This window comes from Colius striatus, chromosome 8, assembly GCF_028858725.1.
Source record: "Colius striatus isolate bColStr4 chromosome 8, bColStr4.1.hap1, whole genome shotgun sequence".
In the NCBI taxonomy this organism is placed as follows: Eukaryota; Metazoa; Chordata; class Aves; order Coliiformes; family Coliidae; genus Colius; species Colius striatus.
In genome coordinates this window covers 13,585,926-13,613,176 of record NC_084766.1, presented here as the reverse complement: position 1 = coordinate 13,613,176, position 27,251 = coordinate 13,585,926, and the positions used below count along the sequence as shown (strand labels likewise).

The window sequence follows — 27,251 nt, the reverse complement described above, 5'->3', positions numbered from 1 at the left end:
AGCTGAACCCAAACATTGCTGTGTTTTGTAAGCTTGGATCAAAGCCTTTCTCTATGTTTGTGACCAAACTTTGATATCAGCCTCTATATCTGCTATTCAAAACTCTCTATTATCCTGCACTCTGGGCCATTCAAAATTGTGTTCTGTCTATTCTGAGTTGGAATTCATCCATTGCTAGAACTAAATTGAAGAAAAATAGTTCAAAGACACAAAAAGGTGCTAAAATGTGTTGAAATATCATATCACAATATCTTTCTTAGGATGCATATGCTGTATCAAGCTTATGGCCCATAAAGGTCTATCACCATTCTGAAGCAGTGGCATATTGTGTTCCATGCCTTTCTTCTGAACCCAAGAAACAGCTGTTGTTCACCTCGCAATGAAGCCACCATTTAAAAATAGTGTAGGTGAAAGAAGTTGTTTTAAGAACACGACATGTACTTTTCACATAGGTTTTAGTGGAAACAATTGGTCCAGCTGCAGGAAACTCCAAGCATGGATATAATAGTACAATACCTCATCCTCTCTCTATTTGATGGGATGGTCTCATTATCCTTCTTCCAGTAAAATATGGGGGGCGGCATTCCCACAACTCTGCACTCTAATCTGACGGGGTACCCTTCAGGAACACCACAGTTCTGAAGCTTCTCCAAAAACATGGGGGCTCTTTTTACTTCCTTTGCTGGAAAAAGAAAAATAATTATTGAACAACTGATATTTTATTCTTTGTTTTGCTTTAAACAGTATGGAAGAACATGACCAAAGATTATTTTTGGGATATCAAAACATGTTGTGAATTTTTCAGAAGCAAAGGGAAATGCCATGACATGGTCTCTGTAGGGAACAGAGAAAATATGTGAAACTGATCTTTGTAAAGGAATGTATGCATATATAATGGGTCTAAACATACCACCATTGCAGGAAATTAAAGCTAGATCTATGCATTTTAGTACGTCACACCTTGTAAGGCTTTATTAAAGAACAGTAACCAGATCTGAGGGCCATGGATTAGTGGTGGGCTTGGCAGTGTTATGGTAGTGGTTGGACTTTGTGATCATAGAATCATAGAATGGTAGGGGTTGGAAGGGACCTTTAGAGGTCATCTAGTCCAATACCCCTGCAGAAGCAGGTCCACGAAGATTGTAGATGATCTTAAAGGTCTTTTCCAACTAAAATGATTATGTGATTCTATGATTTGTATTTTTATAGTAAAAAAGTTTTAAAACTAATAAAATTGAGACTGAAATCTAGGAGATCACAACATATATTAAGAATTCAAACCCTAAGCATTTTCAGGGGAGAAAATTAAGAATGAAATTTTGCCAAGATGAGAGGTGAGGTGGTGATGAGGTAGAATTCTTACAGCCCTCTGTTAATAACAGAAGTGTACCAGTTGGCTGAACACTGGGTCAGTTTCCCTTCATCTGATGAGTTTTATAGCTGTATCAGTGTACTATTTATTTATACTTGTCTGTGGGGAAACTAAATGAGCTAAATAGGAAGAGATGTGTACAAATAACTTCATCATTGTGACTGGTTTTTCAGTGATTCTTACCTACAACAGTGAGCTCCAGACTAAATGAATTTTGTCCTGCTCTATTAGTGGCAAGGCAAGTGTAGGTTCCAGCATCATTTTGTGAGAGAGGGTCAATAAGAAGAGAGTGAACTCCAGTCTCTCTGACCAGCATCTTGTGGGTGCCATCTGGTAGCACAGGTTTGCCATTCAGAAACCACGTCAGGTCGGGAGTTGGTAACCCACTCACCTAACAGACAGTGAAACAGCTTGAGACAAACGGCAAACTGACAAATAGATTTTAGTAAGTTCATAGCCTCCCCTTTTTTTTTTCACATTCTGAATGATGTCAGAATCTAGAACAGAAAGATTTTTAAAATTATTTCTCAGCTTCTATTTTTTCTACTGATTAGTTCCAAAAGGCAGAAAAACAGAAAACAAGCAAGAAAATCCAAAGGAAACAAATACATGAAATGCTTGTGTTTTTCTCAGTCAGAAGGGAAGAAACTTGGTTATATATCAGATTCACAAAAGACTTCTAATAACCTGCTAGTTTTCTTTTTTGTGCTGAGTATAACCCAAAACTTTGGATCAAAACTGTTACAGAGTTTAATAGAGATGACAAAGAGTTCTATACAACTGACTTTGTTATTCATTAAATTGAACAAAGAGTGATACAGTTCTTTGTAGCTGTGAAACTTACATGGCTTTAGAACAATACAGAGTATGTTTTAGAATGATGACTGGCTGTATTAGTCTTCAAGGTTGTTTCAATAGATAGAGGGACTTACTGATATTGCTTTCCTAACAATATTCTGCAAGCCAAAGAAAAAGGGAAGTGAAACTTGCCTGAACAACTGCAGCCTTCCAGGTTTGTGCAATACCAGACATGGTTTAAGGCTTCACAAGCTCTGCCAGGATAGCAGAGCTATGAATAACCAAATTCTTTGGCATGGTCCCTGGTAAACTTTACATCATAAATTAAGTAGTAATGAATCTTGCTCATCTTAGGGCATTAACTTCTGCTTCAGACCTTATACTTCTCCAGATTAGGAGACATTCTGGAGAATGGAAGCGGTCAGTGTCAACAGTACTACCTTTACTGTGCTACTAGGACATAGAGGGACTACCAAAATACGTTGAAGCAGATGAGTTTCTTAAAGCTGTCCGATAACAGGATGTTCAATGTGTGACAACTCTTATGTCGGGATTTGAATCTGTAAATGGGGATGTTTCTGCATCTGTGCATGCTGGGGAAGCATAAAATGAACTGAGCTCTGTTCCCTCTTTTTAGGGAGTATTAATGTTCAGTAATTCAGCCCAATAAAATAGAAACGATTTATCTGAACAGAATACAACCTGCTGAATTCTCTCTTTCTCATGGTTTTGTACTGTTCTGGATTATGTTCAAGAATCTGTTGATGGAGCAGAAGGACCAGTCATTCTCAGGTGAACAACTGGAGTTTGGACTGGTATAGGAGATGGTGAACACATCTAGTAATTTGGACAACCTTTTAAGTGAGCCCTCTGTTTTCTGTGTTCTTCATTCTTTACAAGCATTCAGTGAAACAAAATCCTCTGATTCAGCTCAGGGACAATGGCAATACGAAATAATTGTAAGAAATGAAGCATACAACTTTAACAGAAAGTGTTCATGCATGCAATAAGGAACATGAAAACACCCAGTAATACATGTGCAGAGACAAAGAAAGTGAGAATGAGCAGAAGAAATAGTTAATACCTTACAATCCAACCTACAAAGTCGCCCTTCATGTGCTACCATGTCACCTGGAGCCTGTAGAAAGTATGGCCTAAAAAAGCGTTCTTGAACTGCCTCTTTGTCTCCTTCTGGCACCCGGGGTCGTGTTCTGCAATGCAAAAAAGGTGTGTGTATGTATGTTTGGAAGGCCAATTTTTTTTCCTGCTAATGGTTAAGAAAGGGAAGAAGTTGTGGAAAATGATAAACAGATAGCTTGAGTTAAAAGAGCAGAAAGGAATGGACTGATTGTGATTTAATACTTGTATATTTTCTTCCACTTAAAAAGATATCAAATTAACTATATCGTGTAGTATCATTGGATTCCCAAGCTGTCCTTTGCTGCTTTTTGCCTTTTTTTTTGGCCAAATTTAATTTTATCAATCTACCCCTTGCCCCTAACTCAGCTGCAACAGGTAAATGAAATAATACTTCATGCTTAAACTTCTCTGTATTTGAAGGTGACCTTCAAAAATATTGCATTCTAGAAGTAACCTGTTAGGAGGGAAGTGCTGCTGTTATTTCCATGTTATGGTTGAGAACTGAAGTACAGAGTGCATTGAAGTACAGTAGTTTGTTATTTTGAATGCCTTCAGTGAGAAGCATGAAGAAAGTCTGAAGGAATTGTCTTTCCTTTTACCTGTGAGGCTGAATTGTTGATAATCGTCCCCGAACAGGGATACTCTGAACCATCAAGTGCCCGGAACAACTGATTCTTCCCTGGAAATCACAATGAAAACAGTATTAGTATTTAGTTAATAGCTCATTCAGTTTTAAAGTCTAAATATTTAATATTTACAATGCATTAGGATTTATTTTTACATAGTAACCATAGTGCAAATATTACTTTTTCAAAGCAAATACTATTAGCATGGGGTAGAGTGTAGTTGAGGCAAAGGTTAGTTTGTGTGTCTAGAGTTTGCCTGATCTCCGTGAACATACTGCTAAACAGTGGGGCTAGCACCTAGGGTGGAGGAGAATGGTACTGAGGAATGAGACCATTTGTAGATCCTAGATAAAGAATGATTGTGTTTGGTAACACTTCCTAATTTGATGTAACATTTTGTTTCCCCTTGCTCTGTTCTTTCTTCTTGAAATACAATGTCTACCTTGTCACCATATCTCAAAAGGTATCTATCAGCAACAGAAGAGGAGATTAGAAGATAGGGTGTTATTGATGTGAAAAAATGTCCTTAATGCTTATGCCTGGGATGTGTAAGGACTGGGAAGTAGTTTCATCATTCTTCATTACTTTTCCTCTCCTATCCTCTGAAGCATCCAATTTTTGATACAATCACCACTGACTAGGTGGCCCAATCTGTGTTCCTACTAATATATGTTAAGAAAAGACAAAACACATGTTTCTGTAGAGAAAAATAAACCACCTTACTTGTGGGTTTGCAGCCATAATCGTATAGTTGCCGTCATCATCATTAGTAGTAGCTTCAATATGTAAAGAACATGTTCCATCTTCTTCTCTGTTCATTTTGAAATGTGTGTTTTTCTTTGAAATCTGCTTGCCGTCCTTGAACCAGTATACCTGTAGTGATCAGATCCCCCCCAGCAACTTAGCTCTTGCTCTGTAGTGCAATAGTAACTAGAAAAACTGTAGATAAGAACATGACATAAGTTGACCAAATGCTAGTAAAAATTTTAGGATATTATAAAATTTGCAGATCAGTTACAATGTGAAATGGAATGATTCCAGGTTGAGCTGACAGAGCTGCAAATCTCTTTAACATAGCTGGGCCTGTCAGGTTCTCTTGCCTTGGTTAGAGACACATTACTGGTTATCTCAGATCAGTTATCATTTTTCTGAGAAGTTAATTGTTTGGGAGTTTATAGAGTTCTGTTTTTCTTGGAATCAGGTGTTTGTGAGGTAGTCCATACAGTATGTCAAGGCCTGATAACATGCTCAGGAGCAGATATGGTTATTTTAGAAAGCATTGCAGCATGGGAGTAATTTGTTTCAGACCACTCTCCACAGAGCCATGTTCTTAGGAGTGAGACTTTCCAGAGGAACGTATAGAAAATAGCAGGCAGTGGATTTTTGTTCCTTTGCCACTAACAGTGAGAATGACCTACCTTGGGAACAGGTATTCCAACTATTTTGCAAGTGAATGTGATAGGAGAGCCTTCCATCACCCGAAAATGCTTGAGTCTCTTATCAAAGATTGGTGCTATGTATTTCCCTGTAGGGATTTCCTCGTGTTGCACTTCATCATCTGATTCATCCACTGGGGTACGTTCAAGGCGAAATTCTATTTCATTCATCAGCCTCTGCTCAAAGCTGGAAATCCTGTATTCCTACAGAGTGAGGGGGCACAGTTCTGAATGAGACGAGTCCTGTTTTGTGGTATTTGCAGTCACTTGTGCTTTTAGACTAATTCTAAAATGACTGAAAATTAAAAAGCATGCATAACTAGGGCATATTGATCTGCAGATACGGATTCTTACTGTCTTAAGTTTGCAGACTAGCTAATGAAATTGAGTTTTTTCAAATGCAGATTAAAAAAAAATCAAACCCGATTCCTGTTTCTATGAAAAAAAATACTCTTGCATGCCTTTGATTAAAAAACAATTAAAATATATAAAAATCATGAAAATATACTAGATCTTAAAGGACTTTGTGTTAAAATATTACTTACCTGCTAATTATAGAAATAACAGAATCACAGAATGGTAGGGGTTGGAAGGGACCTTTAGAGATCATCCAGTTCAACCCCCCTGCAGAAGCAGGTCCACCTAGATGAGGTCACATAGGAGCATGTACAGGCAGGTCTTGAAGACCTCCAAGGAAGGGGACTCAACACTCTCCCTGGGCAGCCTGTGCCAGGGCTCCCTCACCCTCACGGTGAAATAGCTTTTTCTTATATTTAAGTGGAACTTTCTGTGTTCCAGCTTCATCCCATTACCCCTTGTCCTGTTGCTAGATACCATCGAAAAAGAGATGCCCCAACCTCCTGACACCCACCCTTTAGATATTTATAAATGTTAATAAGATCTCCCCTCAGTCTCCTCCAGACTAAACAGCCCCAGTTCCCACAGCCTTTCCTTGTATGAAAGATGTTCCAGTCCCCTGGTGGCGCTGTGCTAGACTCTCCCCTCCAGCAGTTCTCTGTCCCTCTTGAGCTGAGGAGTCCAGAACCGGACACAGTACTCCAGATAAGGCCTCACCAGGGCAAAGTAGAGGGGAAGAAGAGTTTTATATCTTAATTCAGAATTGCATAAGGAAAATCATACCTACTAAAAGAGAGCACTAGGGAAATGTGAAATATTTTCAGAGTAATTTGCCTTCAGGTTAAAACTTGACTGGATCTTTTAACTAGTATAACTGAGAAAGCAAAACTTATCATATTTAAATACTTACAAGATAAAACAGTTAATTCAAGGAAACTGGAATATTCCAAAATCAATGGCCTCTTCCAAATAGTTTGATGTGATTATGAGCCTCCTTCTAAGCCCCTGAAGTCAATTAAAACCTGCTTTGCATGGTATCTCTTGTCTGGAGCAAGAGATGTTTTGCCAAATGTCTCATGCCATGAATGTGAAACTTCAAACTAACAGCCAGCATCAGTTTTAGATACCAACCCAGTACTTATCCTGAGCGTAGTAGAGCATTACAGATTCACCTGCAGAAACTTTTCTGGTAGCAGATGTTGCCTATCTACACTAACACAGACAGCTACAAGAGTATCCTGCTTAAGTCATTACAAACTCCCTGTGGAGAAACATGCGTTACCTACCATATATAGGCCTGTAACAGTGTCATGGTATTGCGAGGAGCTGCTTTTGCTTGGTACTAGGGGGAGCGGACTGCAGTGCAGGCCCAGTAAAGAGTCGTCAGACTTTACCCTGGCTCTAAGGTTCAGACCCACCTCTGGCCTGGCTGAGCCAGTCTGACAACTCTGCAATCACTATTTAAGGACGGGAATTGGAAATGCGTGAGGGAGATGGAAGGGAAGGGCAAGATGGAGGCGACCATGCAGGCCCTGCAGTCAGGAAGACAGATGGAGTGGTGCCAGACCAGAGACATCCCTGTAGCCTGTGACAAGAAGTAGAGACCCCATGACAGAGGGGGTGAGAGGTGGAGACTCTGGGTTAGAGGGAGCGAACAGTTTAGACCTCAACCCAGAGAAGATGAACTAGGGTTGCAGCACCCTGTGGGAGCGGCCCATGCAGGGCTGTCTGGCATGTGGGAGACCCTGAGCTGGAGTGAGGGAGGACTGGCGAGGGGCACTTCTCCTCAGGAGTGAGAAAAGTGGCAAGAAACATCAAGAAAGGATGGACTGCACCCCCAATTCCCTGCCCCTGGCACTGCTTATGGGAGGAGGAGGTAATGACACTGGGCTCAGGGCTCTGAGTCCGGGAAGAGAGAAGGGATGGGGGACAGGTGATATTGAAGAGCTGGTTGCACTCCCATTATTTGCTCTACTCGGTATTATTTTTCCATTGGACGTTTGTTTCTTGTGTTTTAGTTGGAGGTGGATTACATTAGGTTTCATTTTCTTCCCCAAGCTGAGTAGCCTGGTCCATTTAGTCCGGGACCATAAGCAGCAGTCAAGTCCCTACTGTCCTTTGGGAGTTCCAGGGTCTCTGGTACTTAAAACTAATTGTGGTCTTTTGTCCCTGGATGGGCCTAAACCATGACAAGCAGTAACCAAATGAATTTGCTCAGACCTGGATTTGTACAGCTTGTAAGTCTAGAGCTTGCATTCCTGTTTCTATTGAAGGGCACTGACATCTCTGAGAGCAGGCTTATGTTTTCTTCTACTTCCATGGCAAGCATGGGTCTTCAGAATCTCACTTGAGTCTGTCAGATAGTGCTATTGAGATGGGGTTCATTACATTGCTATAGAAAAGAAATGATCTGTGGCATGGAAGAGAAATACTTAAGCAATTTCAAAAGTGTAATTCTCATTTTTATATGGAAATATAGAAAGAGGTGAGTAGTGAATGAAGACATAGCCTATCCTTAGATGTATTCCATTTGCTGAAAAAAACAAGGCTCAGAAAATGCATCTTGTCTGAAAACTTATTGAAAGTTAATTAAAGAACCATCAAAGATCCCTAGTCGCTGAGACTTGTATCCCTGATCATTTGTCTATTCCATCATAATGCTGATTATTCCCAACTAGTAAGGAGCAAAGATGGAGAGGCAGCACAAAATTTCGGCTGACAGAATCTTCTGATTTCTTCAGGAGGCAAAGGAGACAGAAGTGCTCAAAGGCTGAGAGATTACAGGGAAGTTTGGAGGAGATAGGGGTCTGTAACACTTGAAGATGAGATGAGGAATACATGGCAACCACAAAGTAAGAAAAGTTGAAAATTGCCATGGTAGAATAAATGTCTTGGTAATATCTGATTTTGGTACTGTAATGGTAGATGTTTTATATTGGTCTCTTAGTCTAAAATATATTTTTGTTGTTGTTGTTGTTGATTGCTCCAAGGTCAGGTGTTGGTTGCTAGTAAATATTATCTATGGCAGGAAAATGCAGGCATCTCAGAGTAGGGAGGAAAAGACTTTGATGACCTCTCTTTTTTGGAAACTGAGTTCTCCTTCCACTTCTCCCTCTTCTCTTATGCTACAGGGCTCTTTCTACCACACAGCTTTGGAGCAGTACCAGTAACTTCAAGGTTGCTGGGATGGCCTTCAAGATACTTTCCTTACCTTTAACACTCTCCCTTCACTCTGACAGGGACAGTCTGCTCTCTGATACTTTCTTGAAATGCACCACTGGTGGTACAGCGTTCCCAAGTGGGAGATTTTGAGCTTATGGGTCTGTAGAAGTGTGGGAGATACACGCCACAGTATGAGAGGCAGCAACTACAGGGTATAATCGACTTTCTGAGTTGGCTTTTGTGAAGTAATCACTCTTTTACCCTTGATACTGAGTAAAGACCCATGTGTTTTTCAGAAGGAATAATCAAGTAAAAATCAGGGAGTGACAACTGTGTTCTGAGAAGCAGCCATGTTAACAAAATGTAGTGCAGTCATAGTTCGTTTCTACAATCTCCCATCTATTAAGGAATTCAAACCTAAATACGTTGTTGCAAGCAATGTAATGAAGAATATATCTGGTGTTTTGTTTACTCTTCTTTGAGAGCTTTCAATAGTTTTCTTCATGTTGCTGAGGTAGTTCTTGCCAGCAGAGAGTAAAATCTGTGGCAAAAAAAAAATGACCTTATAAAAAAAAATTTCCTTGAGTTTCTGAATTTTCCAGTAGGACCTGAAGTTACTATATCTAATTCTTCTAGAAATTGTATTGTTGTCAGAGATTTAACATGCTGTGCAGCCTTTGGAAATATGGAGAATAATTAAGGTTTAATTAAGATAGGGGTAATCTCTTTCTATCTTTCCCGTTCCATCACCTAATGATTTGTCACATGAATAAAGGTCAGGGCAACATAGCAAGTATGATACAGAGAGTCTCATTTCTCCCTGTTTAAACATGTTACTGTTCATTGTGTAATGAACCTCTCAAAAATTAAGTAATTATTTCTGGATATTGGTTATCTGACAGCATAATTATAAAGCTAAATGCACTGTTTTGCATACATGTTTCTCATTTATCACGTGTGAGCACTTTTGAGCACAGTTATGCCCTTTGCGAAGATAAGCCATTTTTCAAGTGTTACATATGTTTAGAGGACAACATGGCAAAGGACACAGTAGGTGAAGTGTCTCACAAATTGGTTATCTCAGAAGGCTGACAGTAAGTCCATGAAGAATTTTTACTCGAGGCAGCCCTGAGCTCAGATTACAATTAAATGAGTGGGGTGGAAAAATGTTAAGACCTCTCAGAGTCAGGGAGCAATGTAAAAGCTGTAGTCTAGAAGACTAAAAATTGGAAAAAGGCTTTCACAAGAGCCATCACCTCTTAGTTTTGCAGTAAAAGTTAATAAAGAACAAAGGAAGAAAATGTAGGGGGCCTGCATCTGCTCTGATATACAAAACCATTCAGTCTGTGTAATCTGGAAGTCAGCTGACCAGTTATTTACTGCCCTGTGAACCTTACCAGCAGTTAACGTCATTCTTTTATGGTATCAATAAATCTACCACTGGACTATCTTAGTTGTATATAGTCTTCAACTTTATGGATCTGTATGCATGTTTCATTAGACCTAAAAGTGTGAATGCAATGACTTTTTGAAAATGATGTAATTAATCTCTAGATCAAATTTTTAGTTCAGTTTCCTGGTGACTGTGTCAAAAGCAGGTTTTGGAAATTAAAACTGCTAATGACAAGAACAATTTTTCAAATTAGAAAGGTCAGCATTGTAATGCATCCTCAGCTGTATAGTTTAAGATTGAGGAATCATTACTTGGTCTCTGAAGTGAGTTTTTTCATCACTGGGTGTTCTCTAGCAGAGGGAAGTAATGGAGCTAGGGATGCATTACCATTACACTTTCAAGGCATCATATTAATGAGTAAGGTGTTGAGAGTATTGTTTATAGATAATTTGGTCAGCAGGTTTTGATAATGTTTTGGGTTTTTTTCCAGATTCATTGCTGTCCAAAAGAAGTCATGGTGTGTAATAAGAAATGAAAAGTGTAGGATTGCTGTAGTCATGGTGGCCTACAGATGAAAGCAGATCATACTCATAAGATCATACTCATACAATTGACATCTTTTATTTCCTCTACTTGAAAGGTACAGGTTTGTCTTGAGTTGTCTAACCAGCTAGCATAAATTAAACATAGAGCAATTATTTTCAAAGTGTAATTAACCTAATGTTTCTTGCCTCTGTTTTAGATCTCAAAAAGTTTTCTGTGAACAAAGTGTAAAATTTTTTTCCTGAGTGATGAGCTGAAGATGATCTTAAAAGTCTTTTCCAATGAAAGTGATTCTATGATTCTATACTAACTTCTTACAAACTTTACTTCCTTGAGAAATATGGTCAGTTCTTCCTTCTCATTTGTCTGCAAACCTTGAAGTTAATCATAGACAGGTTTTCTCTCACATTTCTTGAGTGTGTGTGACTGGATTTTTGTGCACATGGAGAAAAAGTTGTGAAACTAAAGTAGCAGGTTGTCAGAACAAGTGCATATTGCTGCACTACCAACACTGTGCTGGCATTGTTGGCTGCTGCTTCTCTGCCACACAGCCACGTGAGTCATTGTTTTTCCAGGCAAACACAACAATGGCTAATAACTGCAAGCTTGTGTTTGGACTGATTGTTTAAAAAAAAGATTACATTCAAAAATACATTTTAAATAAGAAAATATTGATGTCAGGGCTCCCACAGCCCCAAAGCATTGTCTTTGTGTTGTGCTCATATTGTTTAGTGTGCATATATATATATATATATACTTATAACAATTTAGACACAAACCAGCAAGACTAAGTTAACATTGCTGTGAAAATTTTAACACCACTATGCTCAGACTGAAGGTGCTATACCAAACTTCTTACAGTGAACAGGAATCTCTGAAATAAGTGAAAATACACAGCCGTTCAGAGACTATAACCTTGGAGTTTTTTTGGTTGTTTGGTAGATTTTCTCCTAGGTTTAGGAAGAGCAGGAAATAGTTGTTAATACGACTTTCTGAAGAACCCTTTTTATCGCATAAGCCATAAAACTATTTCTGAATGTGATTACCTAAGTGGAGTAGGGCAAAGTGTTTGTGCTTCTCATTCAGACATGTATTTTGTAAAGCATCGTACAAAGAACAAGTCATTGTGATTGCTGTGTACAGTGTTAAAACTAGGCTGCAGTTCAGCATACTGAGGAGACTAAGGGAAAGAGCACAAAGGTTCAAGCTCTGGTTTTGAGTAAAAAATATAGGGTTCAAGCTGCTTTTTGACAGTTCTCCTGGAAGATGAAATTTTTACAGACAGGAATTCAGACACTTGTTTAATATATTAAACAAAATATTTAAAATTGTGCTGTCTCCTAGCTAGAAAGCTGTAAAATTCAATTTATACCTATTTAGAGGTGTAAATATTCTGTACAAATTAGATATATATAATACATATATTTCTTATAATTCTATATTATTTTCTACATCTATACATGCTGAGTAGACTGCGACTTTTTGAAACCCGTGAATTTCACTGAAGTGCATTAGCAAAAGAGGAGTAGGCAGTGGTGGTTGCATTAATATTGTCAGGGTATAGCTGGAAGGGTAGAAGCCTTAAAACTGTCCAGAGCAAAGCCAGGAAATGTGCTGGTAAACACGTGTCTTAAGCAGCTCTGTACCATTTTTCTCAAATCTCATTTTTCTCAATTAGTAACACCTTGTAAGTGAGCTGTGCAGTATTTTTGCCACAGAGATGTGTAGCATGTTTGTTGTGTGATTTGCCAGTGTAGCTCAACCACTTTAGTTGCCAGCTTATGCTAGCAGCAGCATTCCCCTGCTTCCCTCCCTGCTCATATACATATGCTCCCACATGTTCCTCCTGCCATCACTGGCCATCTTCCAGCCCTACAGTAACCTGTTCTATAGGAGTGAGCTAGAAGAAAGTTAACTCCAAAGGAAAAAAAAAACCAAAACAAAACCCCAGAGAAGTTCTAGTGGAAATTTAGGGCAGATGGAGAGGTGAAATGCACCTTCCCTTCTGGGGAGTTGCTGGCCTTTACACTTCCTTGGCAATATTGTTGTAGGCTTCTGCTTTATAATTTGACCAGTATGGCAAACAAAATCTCTCAAGATCAAAATCTCAAGATTTTTTTCTCTCAGTCTTGTTGAAGATACAGATTCATGTAATTTTGCCTCTGTGATTGATCTATTTGGACACACCACCATATTTTTTTGAGCACCTGACAGCAAGGCACCCTTCAGGGCAGAGCTGTTACCTGCATTTTACCTATAACAAATGGAGGTCTAAAGAGGTTAAGTGACCTGTTAAGGTAACATAGAGCCCAGAGCTGAATCATGATCTCTTAGATCTTGAGACAAATAAGCTACCTCCTGCGCCGTTCTGCTACCTGTGAACCTTTTTGGCAAAAAGAGGAATTGCATAGACTGTAGTAATTTGTATTTGAGTATGAGTTCTAAAATCTTGAATCTGTTGAAGTTAAGACCTGTCTTGCTGTTGACTTTAACAGGATCCAGATCTTAGTGAAAATACATGCTAACAGTTAGAAGCGTGTAGTATCAAAATCTATGCAGATCTGACATTAGCCCAGTAATCCGTGGAAACTACCACAAATAGAATGGCTAGAGGAAATTTATTTGCATGTTAATTCTCAAATACTGTATAAAAATATAATTCTGTGTGCTACTCATTGCCAACTCAAGATGAATTTCCCCATTTAATCCCAGTTTTGTAACTTTTATGAGACTGACCTTTTGCAGAGTTATTCTAAATCCAGTTGACAGTTTATCTAAGAAACTGGCCCATATTGCATATCAGTGTCTGTTTCCAAGCTGTAACACTCCCTGGCTTCAAAGTCTAGTCTAGGCTACTCTAACTGAAATCTTGTGTTTAGTTTAGATTCTGTGTCTTGTCCAGCTTTCAGTGCTGGAAATCAAAACCCAGCAGATCTAGAGTGCATGCTTTTATTCACTTATGTCTCATAAAGAGATATCACTAAAGCAATTTACTTCTTCCAGATAAATTATGTTGGCCACCTTATGTGGCACGAGGCATGAATATCATGCTGCCTAAACAGAAACACAAACTCTAGAAGAATCTGGCAAGTCATCTGTGATACACAGCTAGACAATAGTTGAAAAATAATTCAGCTCAAAGCTGTTGAGCAAGAGAGGAACAGAAGAGAAAGTAAATGAGCTTTACAACTCCCACAGAGTTGTAAAGCTCAGCTGGAGTCTGTGGCTTAGGAGTATGTGTGAAAGCATGAGGAGCTCAAGTTCTCTGTCCTAGGTGATGAGTTCTGCAAGCTAGGATCCTTACCAGGAAAATCTGTCTGTACCTTGTTGATTAGATATAAGTCTAGAGTAGACAGACATAAGTAGTTATTCAACTTCTCATTCCCACAATTATTGGAAGTTTATACGTGTTAATACTGAGATCTGGTAATTTGTCTTGATCAGGTTCTTAAATATCTTCTCTTTTATAGTACAGAGCAAACAAGCTTCTGTGAGGATGCCTTGTGTTTTAATTCCTGTTCTTAGTTCAAAATTGTCTACATTTGCTGACCTTTGAGAGATGATTGCTTGGTGTTGAGAAAGATTTTTGGAGTGATTGAATTATGTGTAATTCTTATGCCCTGGGGAAGAAAGTTCTAGGTGATTCTTTCTGAGGCTGACTGCTTAGTATGAGAACTATGAGATGATTCTATTTGATAGTTGAGGTGTTAATGGTGATGTGGCCTGTCTGATGAGTTTGGTTCTGCATATGACTTTGCAGGCTGTGATTTTTAATGATCTAAAAGCTTCAGGACAAGCCTTGTGTTTCTTCTGCTCTGAAATTTCTTATGAAGTATTCCATAGCCAAAGTAAAGAATACTCACATGCAGGCTGTGCATAAATTTCTGAACAGCTGTAGTTTTACTTTTTGTCTTACAAATAAGGCAGTGACCACGCTGCTGTCTGGGTCTTACATAGGACACAACCAACCAGCATTTTTCCATGATATTCTTCATAGTAAATGACACAGATATGTGAACACAGTTTATAGTTCTTACAACCCAAAAGGTATAAACAAGGACCAGGTACTTAATTCTCCTGTCCTTTTTTATTGCACAGTTAATGATTTGTATTACATTACAGGATTTTGAGGTTTAGTTACCTCATTTTATATTATTTGTATGGCAAAGTTTTGAGGAGATAATATAAAAAATTTCTAAGTTTTGCCAGTAAAGGTGAATTTCCTGTAGTTATAGTCCCATTGGTGAAGCTTGTAAGTGTTTCCAAAATACCAGGGTAAAAGGAGCAGTTTGCATAACACATTTTATTTTTTTTCCCTTTTGCTATAATTCCCCTAAATACTGTGCCCATCCTTTGCTTCCCACACGTCTCTTTTACATGACATGTTATTATAAGGAAGATAAAAGGCCCAGTGGGCTAGACTGAAAGATTTTGGGAAGTGGAGATAACACTGGCTGTGCTCTCATCAAATGGTGCAGTAGCACAAACACTGAGGTTATGAGACATGGATGCTCTCTCTCACAGAATTTCAACCTCAGTCTCTGTGGTAATAAAACATTATGGGGCTGGAGATGAGTGGACATGGAAGTTCTTTGTCCTTCTTGTCCTCTTTTACTTTCCAGAAATATAAGAACATCCACTGTAGCAAGGACAAGAATCCAGGTGTTTGTCCTAGTTCCTAGGCAGGAGAGTGATTTTCTGTCCCTACCTCTGTCTGTCTCCGTTTCTTTTCTTCAGCACAAACTGAAAGAAAGGATTCTAGCATCTTCCTCAAACACCCTAACCATTAAGCTGAAATGCTCTCTGAAACCTCCTGCTAAAGGAGAGTCCATTCCATGCTGCCTCAAAGTCTTGAGTTTTATTCACTGACCTGGAGCAAGTGAGAGGAATGCTGAGGTCTCCTGTTACAGGACCTGTTCTGAAAGGTGGAATTTCCAGATTTTTATCCTGCTGATAAGCAGTGCTTAATTATTTGTGCAACCTGGGACAGCACTGTACCCACTGGCAAGGAATTAAGCCATCCTTAGAGAGTTAAGAGTTATTAATTCACCTCTCTTCAAGCCAAGGAAGAAACTGAGTCAAATCTAAACCCTGGGATTTGTTCTAAGCTCTTGCTGCAATTGCTTAAAGGTAATCCTCATTTGGTGTACCTTTTGTTTGAAAGAATTGAACAAGTCTGGCTGAAGGCATTTGATATAACTGAACCATATTTTTTTCAACACTCCAAATTGTAATGAAATGTCACCTGGCAATATAGCTTACTGCCATCTGCATAAATGACAGGTATAGTGTTTTATTTCTGGTGAAAATGACAACTTGTTATTACATGTACTTCATCAAAGTTGCCACTAGAATCTTAGCAAAATCATATTTGTGTTTCTGTCAGCACTGCATTATTATCATAGCTGTAGAAGCCCAAAAGCTAATTTGTTCTGTCTCATGCAACATCAGCAAAATTACCAACTGTGTTCTGATTCTGGATTTCTTTATTGTTGGTGATGAATGATGTACTGGATGAAACAGAAGGAGTACATCTGGATTATTAGATATCATGCTGAGTGCATAATGCTGACACTTAGTAAAATCTTGACTTGTAAGCTAAACACTTTTCGTATGGAAGTATATGGTAGATAGTAAATAGAGCACCAGGATGTAAATCACTCATGTTCATTACTGCACTTTATATAGTAATGTAAGAGAATACCAGTACTTTAAGGCACAGACTTGTCATCTGCAGCTTTCTGTCTGGGTTATCCCTACATGCTCTGCAGATACTGTAAATGAGACCAAATGCTGCTGTTGAAATATGGGGTTACAATACAATTCTCTAAAGGAAAATATACTTTAGGACATATTTTATGAGAAGGAATTTTTAAAATAGCATGTAGGAAATACAAGGAAGTCAACACTGTACTCCATTCATTAGGCTGTGATCTTTCACACAGGAGAGTTACATTTGTATTTATGAGAAAGTGATTAAGAAGCTCTTCCCTACCATTATAATAATCAATTTAAGGCAGATATGGCATCTATAGGATGAAGATGTCTCCTTTTTAGTTCTGTGTTAAGTACAAGAGGAAAAAAAAATGGGGCAAAATCGATAGGTATGATTAGAGCACTATGTATTCTCACTATGTTCATTGTTCTATAAATGGCAAAGCAATAGGAATTTTGGGAAATACTATGCATCTCTCATCTCTTTAAATAATCACTGCTTTCGCTGAGGAGAAAACTCAGACTTGAATTTCCTGGAATCAGTGTGAGCAGTGGTTTTCCTGGATGTGAAAGAATAAATCAGAAGTGATTAGAGGTGGGAACTGAGGGGGAGATGAGGGAACTTCTATTGAGCAATCCTAAAATTTTTTTCTAGATCATTATATTAGCATTCTAATTACTGTAACAGTTAGAGAAGGGCCACCTTTGAAGTTTTTTCAGTGTGTAGGGGACTTGTGATTCAAGATTTTGGTTTGGTCTCATACAGAATAGCAAAAATGTGTATAAATAACTTTTGCTGTCAGCAGATAACTTTGACACTAATAGTGATCGTTGTTTCTAAAGGGGCCAATATGCAGTTAACTTGAAAGACTCATTGGCATTTCACAGTAGCTCTCTAAATAATTTGTCTTACTACCATAGCAAGTCCAAATTGTAACACTTGTGATTCATCTGCAAAACATACCACTTGCCAGTTGTTTTACTGAAAGTGCTTTAACAGTGTGATTGTCAGAAAGAAAGGTCAACTGCAAAATTAAGAAAACAGGGATTACACTGCAGTTGCCCACAGAGAGTAATTTGCTCCAGAGACTCCATGGCTTTTTGCTTATCTTTGCATATTCTCTGACAGAAGGGCTAACAGACGTTGTGAAAAGTTCCCTTGTTGGTGACAGATCAGAGGAAACCATTATTTGCTCTTCTTAAACAGTTTGATTACTCCTTACTTTGTATTAAAAATATACAGTGTATGAATTTGTATGTGTGCAGTGAGTTGAGCAACTTGTAAAGTGAAAAAATGAAATCCAAAGTAAAGAAGCTTCCATGGAAAGAAAAAAAGTTTTACATTCCTACGGGTCTCTAACAGAGATGATCAGAAATTACAAATCCTACTCAGTCATGAAGTAAACCATCTACAGCTGCACCCCCTCATGCTTCCTATTTAAAGCTCCAGTTTGCAATTCCAAATTGGTACTTACCACAAAAGCTCACTCTGCAAAGTAGTGGAGCAGCTCAACCTCACAAACACCTTCTGTTCCACAAGTCACAATACATGTTTGTTCACGAGGGAAATTTATTTTAACAACACTCAGTTTTCTTACCTGCTGACTACTTTGTTGATTAACATCCTCTCTGAAATGCAGTCTTCTTTCCAGGTCCTTTACAAGTGCAGCTTTGTTTTCCCGAATAGAATCGTCTGTTGCTAATGGCAGAGGCTTCAGATTTTTCTTTGTTAATCCCTGTGTTGGGCTATTAAAAGAAAATTCTGATACTAACATGCAGCAACCAGTATTTCTCTTTTTTTTTGTCACCTGTGTGATGTGTTACGCTTCAGTTGTCTTGAGGAGCATTTTATTTATTTATTTATGTAGAAGTCAAGGCACAATATGAGATTTTTTTTTTTGGTACTATTTTAATGGTGCATCCCATTCCCATGTCAGCAGGAATTAGGGACACATCTTAAAAAGAATGAGCATTATAATACTGTAATAGGCATCTAATTTTGATTTATATTTGTTCTAGAATAATGAGATCACAATGAATGCTGAAGAAATGTATATAGGTTCTACCATAGGAATGCAGTTGTACATTTTACTGTATCAGGCAATAATTTAAAGTTAACACAATTTCTCATTGATCTTTATGTCTCATCTTCATTTATCATTTTGTTTTCCTGTTAACTTCTACTTCTTTCATTTCACTCATCCTTTTATGACAAATAACATGAACAGTTCTTTGTATTTTTATTTTATAGATGTAGTCTGTATTTGAAAATAGTTAACACTTTAAATAAGACTGCCTGGAGACTGTGAGAGTGCACTGTTGAAGCACAGCAGCAGCACTCTACTACAGAGTATGCAATGTTCTAGTAGTTTGCCAGGAGTTGGGATCTTAATAACAGGTCATCTAGGTAAAACATGCAACTGATGATTGCAGTGCAAGGTACTCTCCTTTTGTTGTTCTACAGACATGATGATCTCACTGCATTTGTCAACAGAATTATTACCATTGATAATACCAAAAAAGGAAGCTGAAATTTCAGTAGATGTTCACAGATTAGCACAGGTGTTGCTCAGATTCATTCCTGATCTTTTGTGCCTGCACTTTGACACTCTTCTGTGTAGAGATCTAGATTTGAATCTCAGCATGATGTGCTCTACTTCCATGGGAATTCAGCTCTTGGACGTGGGAAAAGTGCAATGAAGAAAACAATATTTAACTACTCTATCTGGTAGGCTTATGGTAAGGATTTATTTGGTAAATAATATATATAGCAGTTAGAAAAACTAAAGCACTTTGCAAGGGGGTTGTCATTAATACAAAGAGAACAGTGCTTGAGCACTTGTGCACCAGCTCTGAAGGGGAGGAAGGGGAGTAGCTGCAGTTGACTTTTGCTTGCTGTTGCAATGTTGTGAAAGCAGGCCAAAAGCTTCAGTTGGATATAGTTAAAACCTTCACTGTGAACCTCACAGCTTTATTTACATATGCCTGCTTGTGATGCCAGGTCTGTGAAGGCCTCCAAGCATGTGTTGCAAAGTGATGGTGATTATGTGGCCTGTGAGTAGGAGTGCAATAATGATTTGAAGACAGGTTTTCTTGGCACACAGAGTGGTAACTGTTATGTATCCAGGGACACTTTTTTCTCTTATAATTACAGATTGATATAGTATCAGCTGGCTAATTAGGAGATTGTGACTTACTAATAGCTATCACTACTTTGAAATGTACAGTTGGTAAAAGGGAAAAATTCCTTGCTTTGTGCAGAATTTGAAGTTCTGTGGATAAAAAGTTGTATCAATCTACTGATGCTAGCTGTGCTAACACAAGGTTCACACAGGCCACACAAGGGATATTCATTTCAATTCTACTAGTAAAGAAGGAACTCTTAAGGCCACAACCTTTCCAAGACATCATGATTCTTATTTGCTTGTGTGATGGAAGCCATTTTCTCACATGCTAGCTACCAATTAAAATATTTCTGTGCAAACCATTAACTCTCCTGTGCTTTTCGGTGGGACTTTAAATATAGAAAGTAACAAAACCAGAAAAATATCTTTACATAAGTTGTTTCTTAGATTTACCTGGACGAAGAAATAACTGACATTATGAGGTACCTTTTAAAACTTTACTCATTGCTTACAATAGGTAAGAATTTTTTTAATAGCTTATATAGGCAAATGGTCTTACAGTGAGTTCTCCTGCAAGCTCATGAAATCTCTTTTCTCCCACTAATATAGTCTTAAAAATCTCCGAGCACCCAAATTTTTCATGTATTTGTTATAAGCTCATATCTCTCTGTCTTGAATTTTATTAGCCTTGAAGTGTGTTGTTATAGAAGCTACTATCAGTTTCTTATTAGAAGGTAAAAGTTACATGAAATGACCAAAATGCATGAATAACTTGCTTTTCTGCCTTATGAATGACTTGCATTTCATTGAAATTCCCCCCTTGAACAGGTATACGTCTTAGTTTCCTTCATGAGTATTTCTTGTCCCTGCCTCTGCACATATTGTTTATGCTACTTACGTGGCTGGTGTACTTCTGGGCAGTCCCATAGCATTGGTTGATGGCACAGTAGGAAGTGAAGGAAGAACAGCACTAAGGAAAGCTACTGGATTCTGTATCCGTCCCGTTGGAGACATAGGAGCAGGAGTCACACTCTGTGGCTGAAACTGTTTTATGCTAGATGTAGAAAGTGTTAATGGAGGCACCATGGATTCTTTAGGGCTTGATAGAGAGTGTTCGCTTTTGCTTGTAAATCCTGCTGAAGACCTTGACTGGGCAGGTGGAGGATTTCCTGCGAAATTTTCCTTGTTATTTGTTCTTTGAGTTTTTTCAGGGACATTGCTGAATGTTGTAACAGAGAAGCTAGAAGAAGAGCTGGTAAGCAATGTGGTTTGTGATGGCAGGAACTGCTTAGTTGGAGTATAGTTGAAAGCTTGTGAAGCAGAGGCTGTGCTTTGTTTGTACATATCTGAGCTGGACTGTTGATGGAGTGAAGTAGCAGAATTCCATACAGCTGTGCTGAATGACAAATCCCTTGTAGATGACTGCTGCAACTGCTGTTGTTCAAGCAAGACCTGATTGTGGAGCTGTTTTAATTGTGTCTGATCACTGCATATAAAACAAAAAAATGCAAAATTGGTCATGAGGTCTGATTGTGCTGGTTGACTACATTTCCATATGTGAATTGAGAGATAAAAATTCTATGTCCTGTGATACAGTACAAGGTAGGGGAACTGCTGTATGACATATTGTCTAACATTATGGGAAGACCATAATATAAGTTTGCTACTAAAATAAACTTTTCCTTCCTCTCCCCTTCTTTGCCAGAGGCACAAAAGCTTTATTTCTGGAAATTATTTGACAAGAGATGATTCTTACATTTTAACATATGAAATATAAATCTTACTTGACTGTATTTAAGTGATAGCATCATCAAATTCTGCTCTATGTCATCTTAGTACCTCTCTGCTTCTGTAACTAGGAGTAGGATTTGGTTTATTGGATTTTAAATGAGTATTTGTAAGCCAGATTGCAGTTATTTAGCACCTGTTAAAGTGGATTCTCAAATCGACATTTTGGCTAATAAAGCTTTGGAATAATCCACCAGAAGAGATAATGTGAGTATGCTTCAGGTGGTGTTGACTATCAGTGACAGGCAGGAGTACATAATTAATGGAGGACTTGCATTTCATGCAGTTGTGGGGTTCTTTTGCCTAGACGCTATCTACTGCATTTACCTTCAGGGCTTTTTACTTTGTAATTAAGAAAAAATATTTTGCCTTGTCAACTGGTTAATTTACTTATTATGCATATGGGAATAAAACATATATATATAAAAATAATAAAGGATTTGGAGCATGTCTCATATGAGGAATGGCTGAGGGATCTGGGGCAGTTTAGCCTGGAGAAAAGAAGGCTCAGGAGAGACCTTACAGCTTTCTACAGCTACATGAAAGGAAGTTGTAGCGAGGCGGGGGTCGATCTGTTCTCACTAGTAGCAAGCAATGGAACAAGAGGAAATGGCCACAAGTTGGGTCAAGGCAGGTTCAGGCTGGATATGAGGAGGAATTTATTTCCTGAAAGGGTTGTCAGGAATTGGAATGGACTGCTCAGGGAGATACTGAAGTCTCTGTCCCTGGAGGTGTTTAAGAGATGGCTGGATGTTGCACTTAGGGAAATGGTCTAGTGGTTGATAGGGCTGGGACAAAGGCTGGACTTGATGATCTTGAAGGTTTCTTCCAGCTGAAACAATTTTATGGTTCTAAACAGGCTAACATATCCCTATCCAAAATAAAAAAAGGAAGAGAGGATATGGTAAATGATTGTGTAATGAACAACTACCATTAAAAAGTGAAAAATGTAGAAGTAGAGACAGCAGAATGTTAGAGAGTTAGAAGTTCTGCAATTCTTCATCTAAACATCTGCATAATAATGCATCCTTTATTACAGTTGCAGTGGAGGGAGAGAAATTCTGTTTTATGCAGGCATTGGACAACTTAAAATACTGCTCTGCTTCTCCCTTACACTGAAGATACACTCAATACACTGAAAGTGTATCGAGCTGTGAATATGGGATGAACAAATTTTAAAAAGCGCTACTCCAAGTTCTCCTTCTGCTACATGGTATGTAAGTTCTGTCTTCTCATTTGTAATGTTTATGTTATGAATAAACATACCTGCTTAGGAGTAGCAATGAATTACTTTATAAAGTCCCTCCTGAGCCTTTAGTTAAAGCTTCTGCCTTTTTAATAAATTAAATGAAAGACTCTGCATGCTTTTCGTTAAATTAGTTTTGGGAGGTTTAAAAAATGCTTAAAAGATATTTCCTAATAAGCTGCAGTGTGAATTCTGTAAATTGAGCTTTAAGAAAACTACATGACTTCTTAAAATTTCCCCTTGAGCTCACAGTGCACTGATCATGAAAGTACTTTTTAGTTCAAATCATAGAACATTAGGGGTTGGAAGGTACCTTTAGAGATCATCTAGTCCAACTCCCCTGCAGAAGCAGGGTCACCTAGATCAGGTCGCATAGGAACATGTCCAGGTGGGTCATGAAGACCTCCAAGGAAGGAGACTCCACAACCCCTCTGGGCAGCCTGTGCCAGGGCTCCATCACCTGAACAGTGAAATAGTCTTTTCTTATATTTAAGTGGAACTTTTTGTGTTCCAGCTTCATCCCATTACCCCTTGTCCTGTTGCTAGCTACTATAGAAAAATGGGGTGTCCCAACCTCCTGACACCCACCTTTTAGATATTTATAAATGTTAATAAGATCTCCCCTCAGTCTCCTCTTCTCTAGACTAAACAGCCCCAGCTCCCACAGCCTTTCCTCATATGAAAGATGTTCCATACCCCTGATCATCTTGGTGGCCCTGTGCTGGACTCTCTCCAGCAGTTCCCTGTCCCTCTTGAGCTGAAGAGCCCAGAAGTGGACACAGGACTCCAGATGAGGCCTCACCAGGGCAGAGTAGAGGGGGAGGGGAACCCCCCTTGACCTGCTGGCCACACTCTTCTTGATGCATCCCAGGATGCCATTGGCCTCCTCGGCCATGAGGGCACATTGCTGGCTTATGTTCAGGACTCCCAGGTCTCTCTCTGCAGAGCTGCTCTCCAGCAGTTCGACTCCCAGACTGTCCTGGTGCATGAGGTTGTTCCTACCCAGGTGCAGGACTCTGCACTTGTCCTTGTTGAACCTCATGGGGTTCCTCTCTGCCCAACTCTCAAGCTGGTCGAGATCCCGCTGAATGGCAGCACAACCTCTGGGGAATCAGCCAGTCCTCCCAGTTTGCTGTCATCAGCCAACTTGCTGAGGGTACACTGTGTCCCCTCATCCAGGTTGTTGATGAAGATGCTGAACAAGACTGGCCCCGGAACCGATCCCTGTGGAACTCCACTGGCCACAGGCCTCCAACTCGATTCTGTGCCATTGATCACCACCCTCTGGGCTCTGTCATTCAGCCAGTTCTCGATCCACCTCACTGTCCACTCATTGAAGCCACACTGTCTGAGCTTTCTGATGAGGATGTTATGGGAGACGGTGTCAAAAGCCTTGCTGAAGTCAAGGTAGATGACATCTACTGCTCTCCCCTCATCTAGCCAGCTGGTTATGCACTCATAGAAGGATATCAGGTTGGTCAAACAGGATTTCCCCTTGGTGAAGCCATGTTGACGTCCCCTGATAACCATCTTATCCATCATATGTTTAGTGACAACATTCAGGATGAGTTGTTCCATCACCTTTCCAGATGATTTCACATTATCAAACATTTGCAAGCATTTTATCCTGTTCAGCAGGAGGTAGCATTTGTGAGACATGAAAGTCATGAGGCATGGCCTTTGGGACTGTAGTTGCCAGCTAGTTGCTAACCTGTACTATGCATAGGACTGAATATGTCTGGTATTGGCAAAACCACATACTCAGTATTGAAATGTATTTGAACAATCTGGTTTTATTTTCCCTGCATAAAAGCAATGTTGTTCACCTATTCTTAAATAAAATTTCACAGGGAAAACATTTTCCTTTTAAAATTGGAGAACATTTTAGAAAAAATATCTAGCTCTATAGAATACATTTTCCAAGATTATGGTTAATTAGGCCAGCACCACGTGATACTAACTGTTGTTTTGTTCTACATTTGAGGTTTTTGTTCCAATGCAAGAGTGTCCCGGTTTGTGAATACTAAATAATATCAGTGATGCTCTGGAGACTTAGAATCCCTTTTACTTACAGCTTTGGTTTAGCCAGGACTGGGGGGGGTTCCTTGGATGGCGATGTCGGCTCTGGTATTTTCATTGGCTGTCCGTTTATCCTCTCTTGGAAATAGTTGGGTCTGATTTGGTTTGTAGCACCAGGTCCATCCTCTGGTGGTGATTCACTTCCTTTATCATCTTCAGGCAGTTTGAAGTGCACACGGAGACCTATTTTGGAACTTGATCTGGGTTCATTGTGGTTCACAAGAACACCTTCAAGTTTAGGTTTGGGAGTTTGATTTACTGCATGCTGGGAAGGAGTACATGGGGGAGGTTGATGCTCAGCAGCAATGGAGTTGATTGAGCTTGTTGTGTGAAGGGTAGCGGCATTATTACTGTCTTCAGATGCTGAAATAGCAAATATAAAACTTTTGATGACAAGCAAATACCATAAATTATAGTGAAATAAAATCAGAAAAGTGACAGTTGGAAAACCTCACTTTGTACTTCCTTAATGAAGGAATATTGTAATGGCAAGGGAAAAAGAGATACAGTTCTAGTTTGGAAGATCCAGCAGTGGTCTTCAACTATGTCCCCTGTGAATTCCACCAGCATCTTTGAAACACAAACTTTATTTCAGAGAGTTCTCTAACTTTTTAGTTATGAAGAACACTGCCAGAATGTGAGCTTAATTGGAATCTACAATGCACTATGCTTTTATGTACTGCACTTTTCTCACTTAACTACTCAGTACCTTGGCAGCATAAATCATGTAGGCAATATAAGAGAATCTATCTTGAGGTTATTGAATCAGCAAACTAGACAGTCCATATGGATTCCAACAATGACTGTTACCTAAGTCTTGAGGTCAGCAAGAGTTGTGGTTTTGGATGGGCTGTATGGGATTCATTCCTTCATGTTCTTTTTTCCTTCACCTTTCTAAATGGGAAGGACACTTTGAGAAGACATATCAATCTGTATGTTTGATAAGGAGCCTGGACTGCATAGGGCAGCCACCTACTCTAATTGTATTTACTAGAAAGTAAAGGACTAAAACAAACTCTTACCTTTGACAGTTAGATGAGCTGTACTAGATACCGTGCCATATTTATTGCTTGCAGTACAGGTGAAACTGCCAGAATCTTCTGAAAATACTTCAGCAATGACAAGAGTACAAATTTCCTCTGCAAAGCATCAGAACAGTGTTATTAGTTGAAGTGAACGTGCATTGAACAAACACACAAAGCCTTGACTGTCCTCAGGGATATTTCCTTAAGGTTTTCCATCTTGCTTAGTCTGATTTTAGTTTCATCAGTATTATCAATTTTGGCAGCCTTTGTGAGCAGCAGCTGTTATCAGCATTGTCTGCAGCAACTGGTACCCTCTGTGCTCCAGCATGCCTGACGAAAGTGAAGAACAGGTGTCAGCAGTGTTTGGAAAACATTAGAAAATGTTTTCCTAATCACATAAAGGATAGACTCTCTCTCAGAAGAACTTAAATGTTAATTTGGAGAAACAGAGTGTACTCTATATGCATCACTCACTAAAACATTTGTATTTTTTTATATCTTTGCAAATTGAAAGAGTAGTTATCATTAACTGAGCACAGTCAGAGTGAAGTCACTCTTAAGGTGAAGAAATACGGAACACATCCATATAGGCTGGTATTTTACAGAAGTACCAGTGCAGGTTTGCAGATAGCAGAGATTGTGCTAATTGTGCTTACAGAAAGCTGCCTTTTTACTTCTTTGTGAAAACGACTCAGGGACACCGAAAATGTGCTAGCAAAATTGTACTAGCAAAAATGAAATTCCCTCTGGAAGAGTCAATCTGGGGTTATGACATTCCTGTATCTGACATGTCTGAGCAGCAGTACCAACTAATACACCTCTTTGGTGATGCGGTTTTAAATCTTTTATTTATCTGGGCAGCTGGGATGGAGAGAGAGAGTGTAACATCTAAAGTGTATTGAAACATGACCTGATATCATTTCTTCAACTAGTCACTGACTATTTTTACTACCATTTTGCAAGAAGCTGTCCTAAAACACTGTAGGATTAATATTGTATGAGTATTTCTGTAAAATACTATGCCACACTTAAACTTGATTGTTTTGTGTCATCACTGAGAAAAATCTAATAGCAACAAAGGGATTATTTGCTAACAACTACGGGAGAATAATAGTTTATTATGATTATGGTATTAGGGTTATGGAACTAGTTTAAGGCATTATAGTATCTATTTGATAGTACTTGGATTTGCCAACTACTGCATACATTGAAATCCAGATTCCTTCTGCATAAGCAGCAGGTGATGAGGCAGTGACAACTGCACGCAACTGATTACCCGTTAAAAACTGCTTCACATTACTCAGCAGTGATGCCACTGGACAGTAAAGGAACAGCAGCAGTGGGTTCTGGTAGAAGCTCCATTTATTCGTTCAGGAGAGAGAGAGAGGAAGTCTCTTTCAGAACACTTTTTGAGTAAAATCTTTCAATAGGACAAGAAGAAGAGCT

At 38.9% G+C, this 27,251-nt stretch overlaps 1 protein-coding gene across 1 annotated transcript in view; it reads right to left on the bottom strand.

Annotated features, from left to right (window-relative positions):
• The window catches only part of MYPN (myopalladin), a 47,370-nt gene that overhangs the window by 3,694 nt on the left and 16,425 nt on the right, over positions 1-27,251 (bottom strand). Inside the window, exons 8-17 of the mRNA XM_062001391.1 lie at positions 25,803-25,919; positions 24,774-25,143; positions 20,566-21,153; positions 18,141-18,288; positions 5,355-5,576; positions 4,660-4,809; positions 3,910-3,989; positions 3,255-3,381; positions 1,556-1,763; positions 517-682 (exon numbers count right to left, since the gene is read on the bottom strand). Coding sequence (XP_061857375.1) covers positions 517-682; positions 1,556-1,763; positions 3,255-3,381; positions 3,910-3,989; positions 4,660-4,809; positions 5,355-5,576; positions 18,141-18,288; positions 20,566-21,153; positions 24,774-25,143; positions 25,803-25,919 — 2,176 coding nt within the window. The remainder of the gene's footprint in view (positions 1-516; positions 683-1,555; positions 1,764-3,254; positions 3,382-3,909; positions 3,990-4,659; positions 4,810-5,354; positions 5,577-18,140; positions 18,289-20,565; positions 21,154-24,773; positions 25,144-25,802; positions 25,920-27,251) is intronic.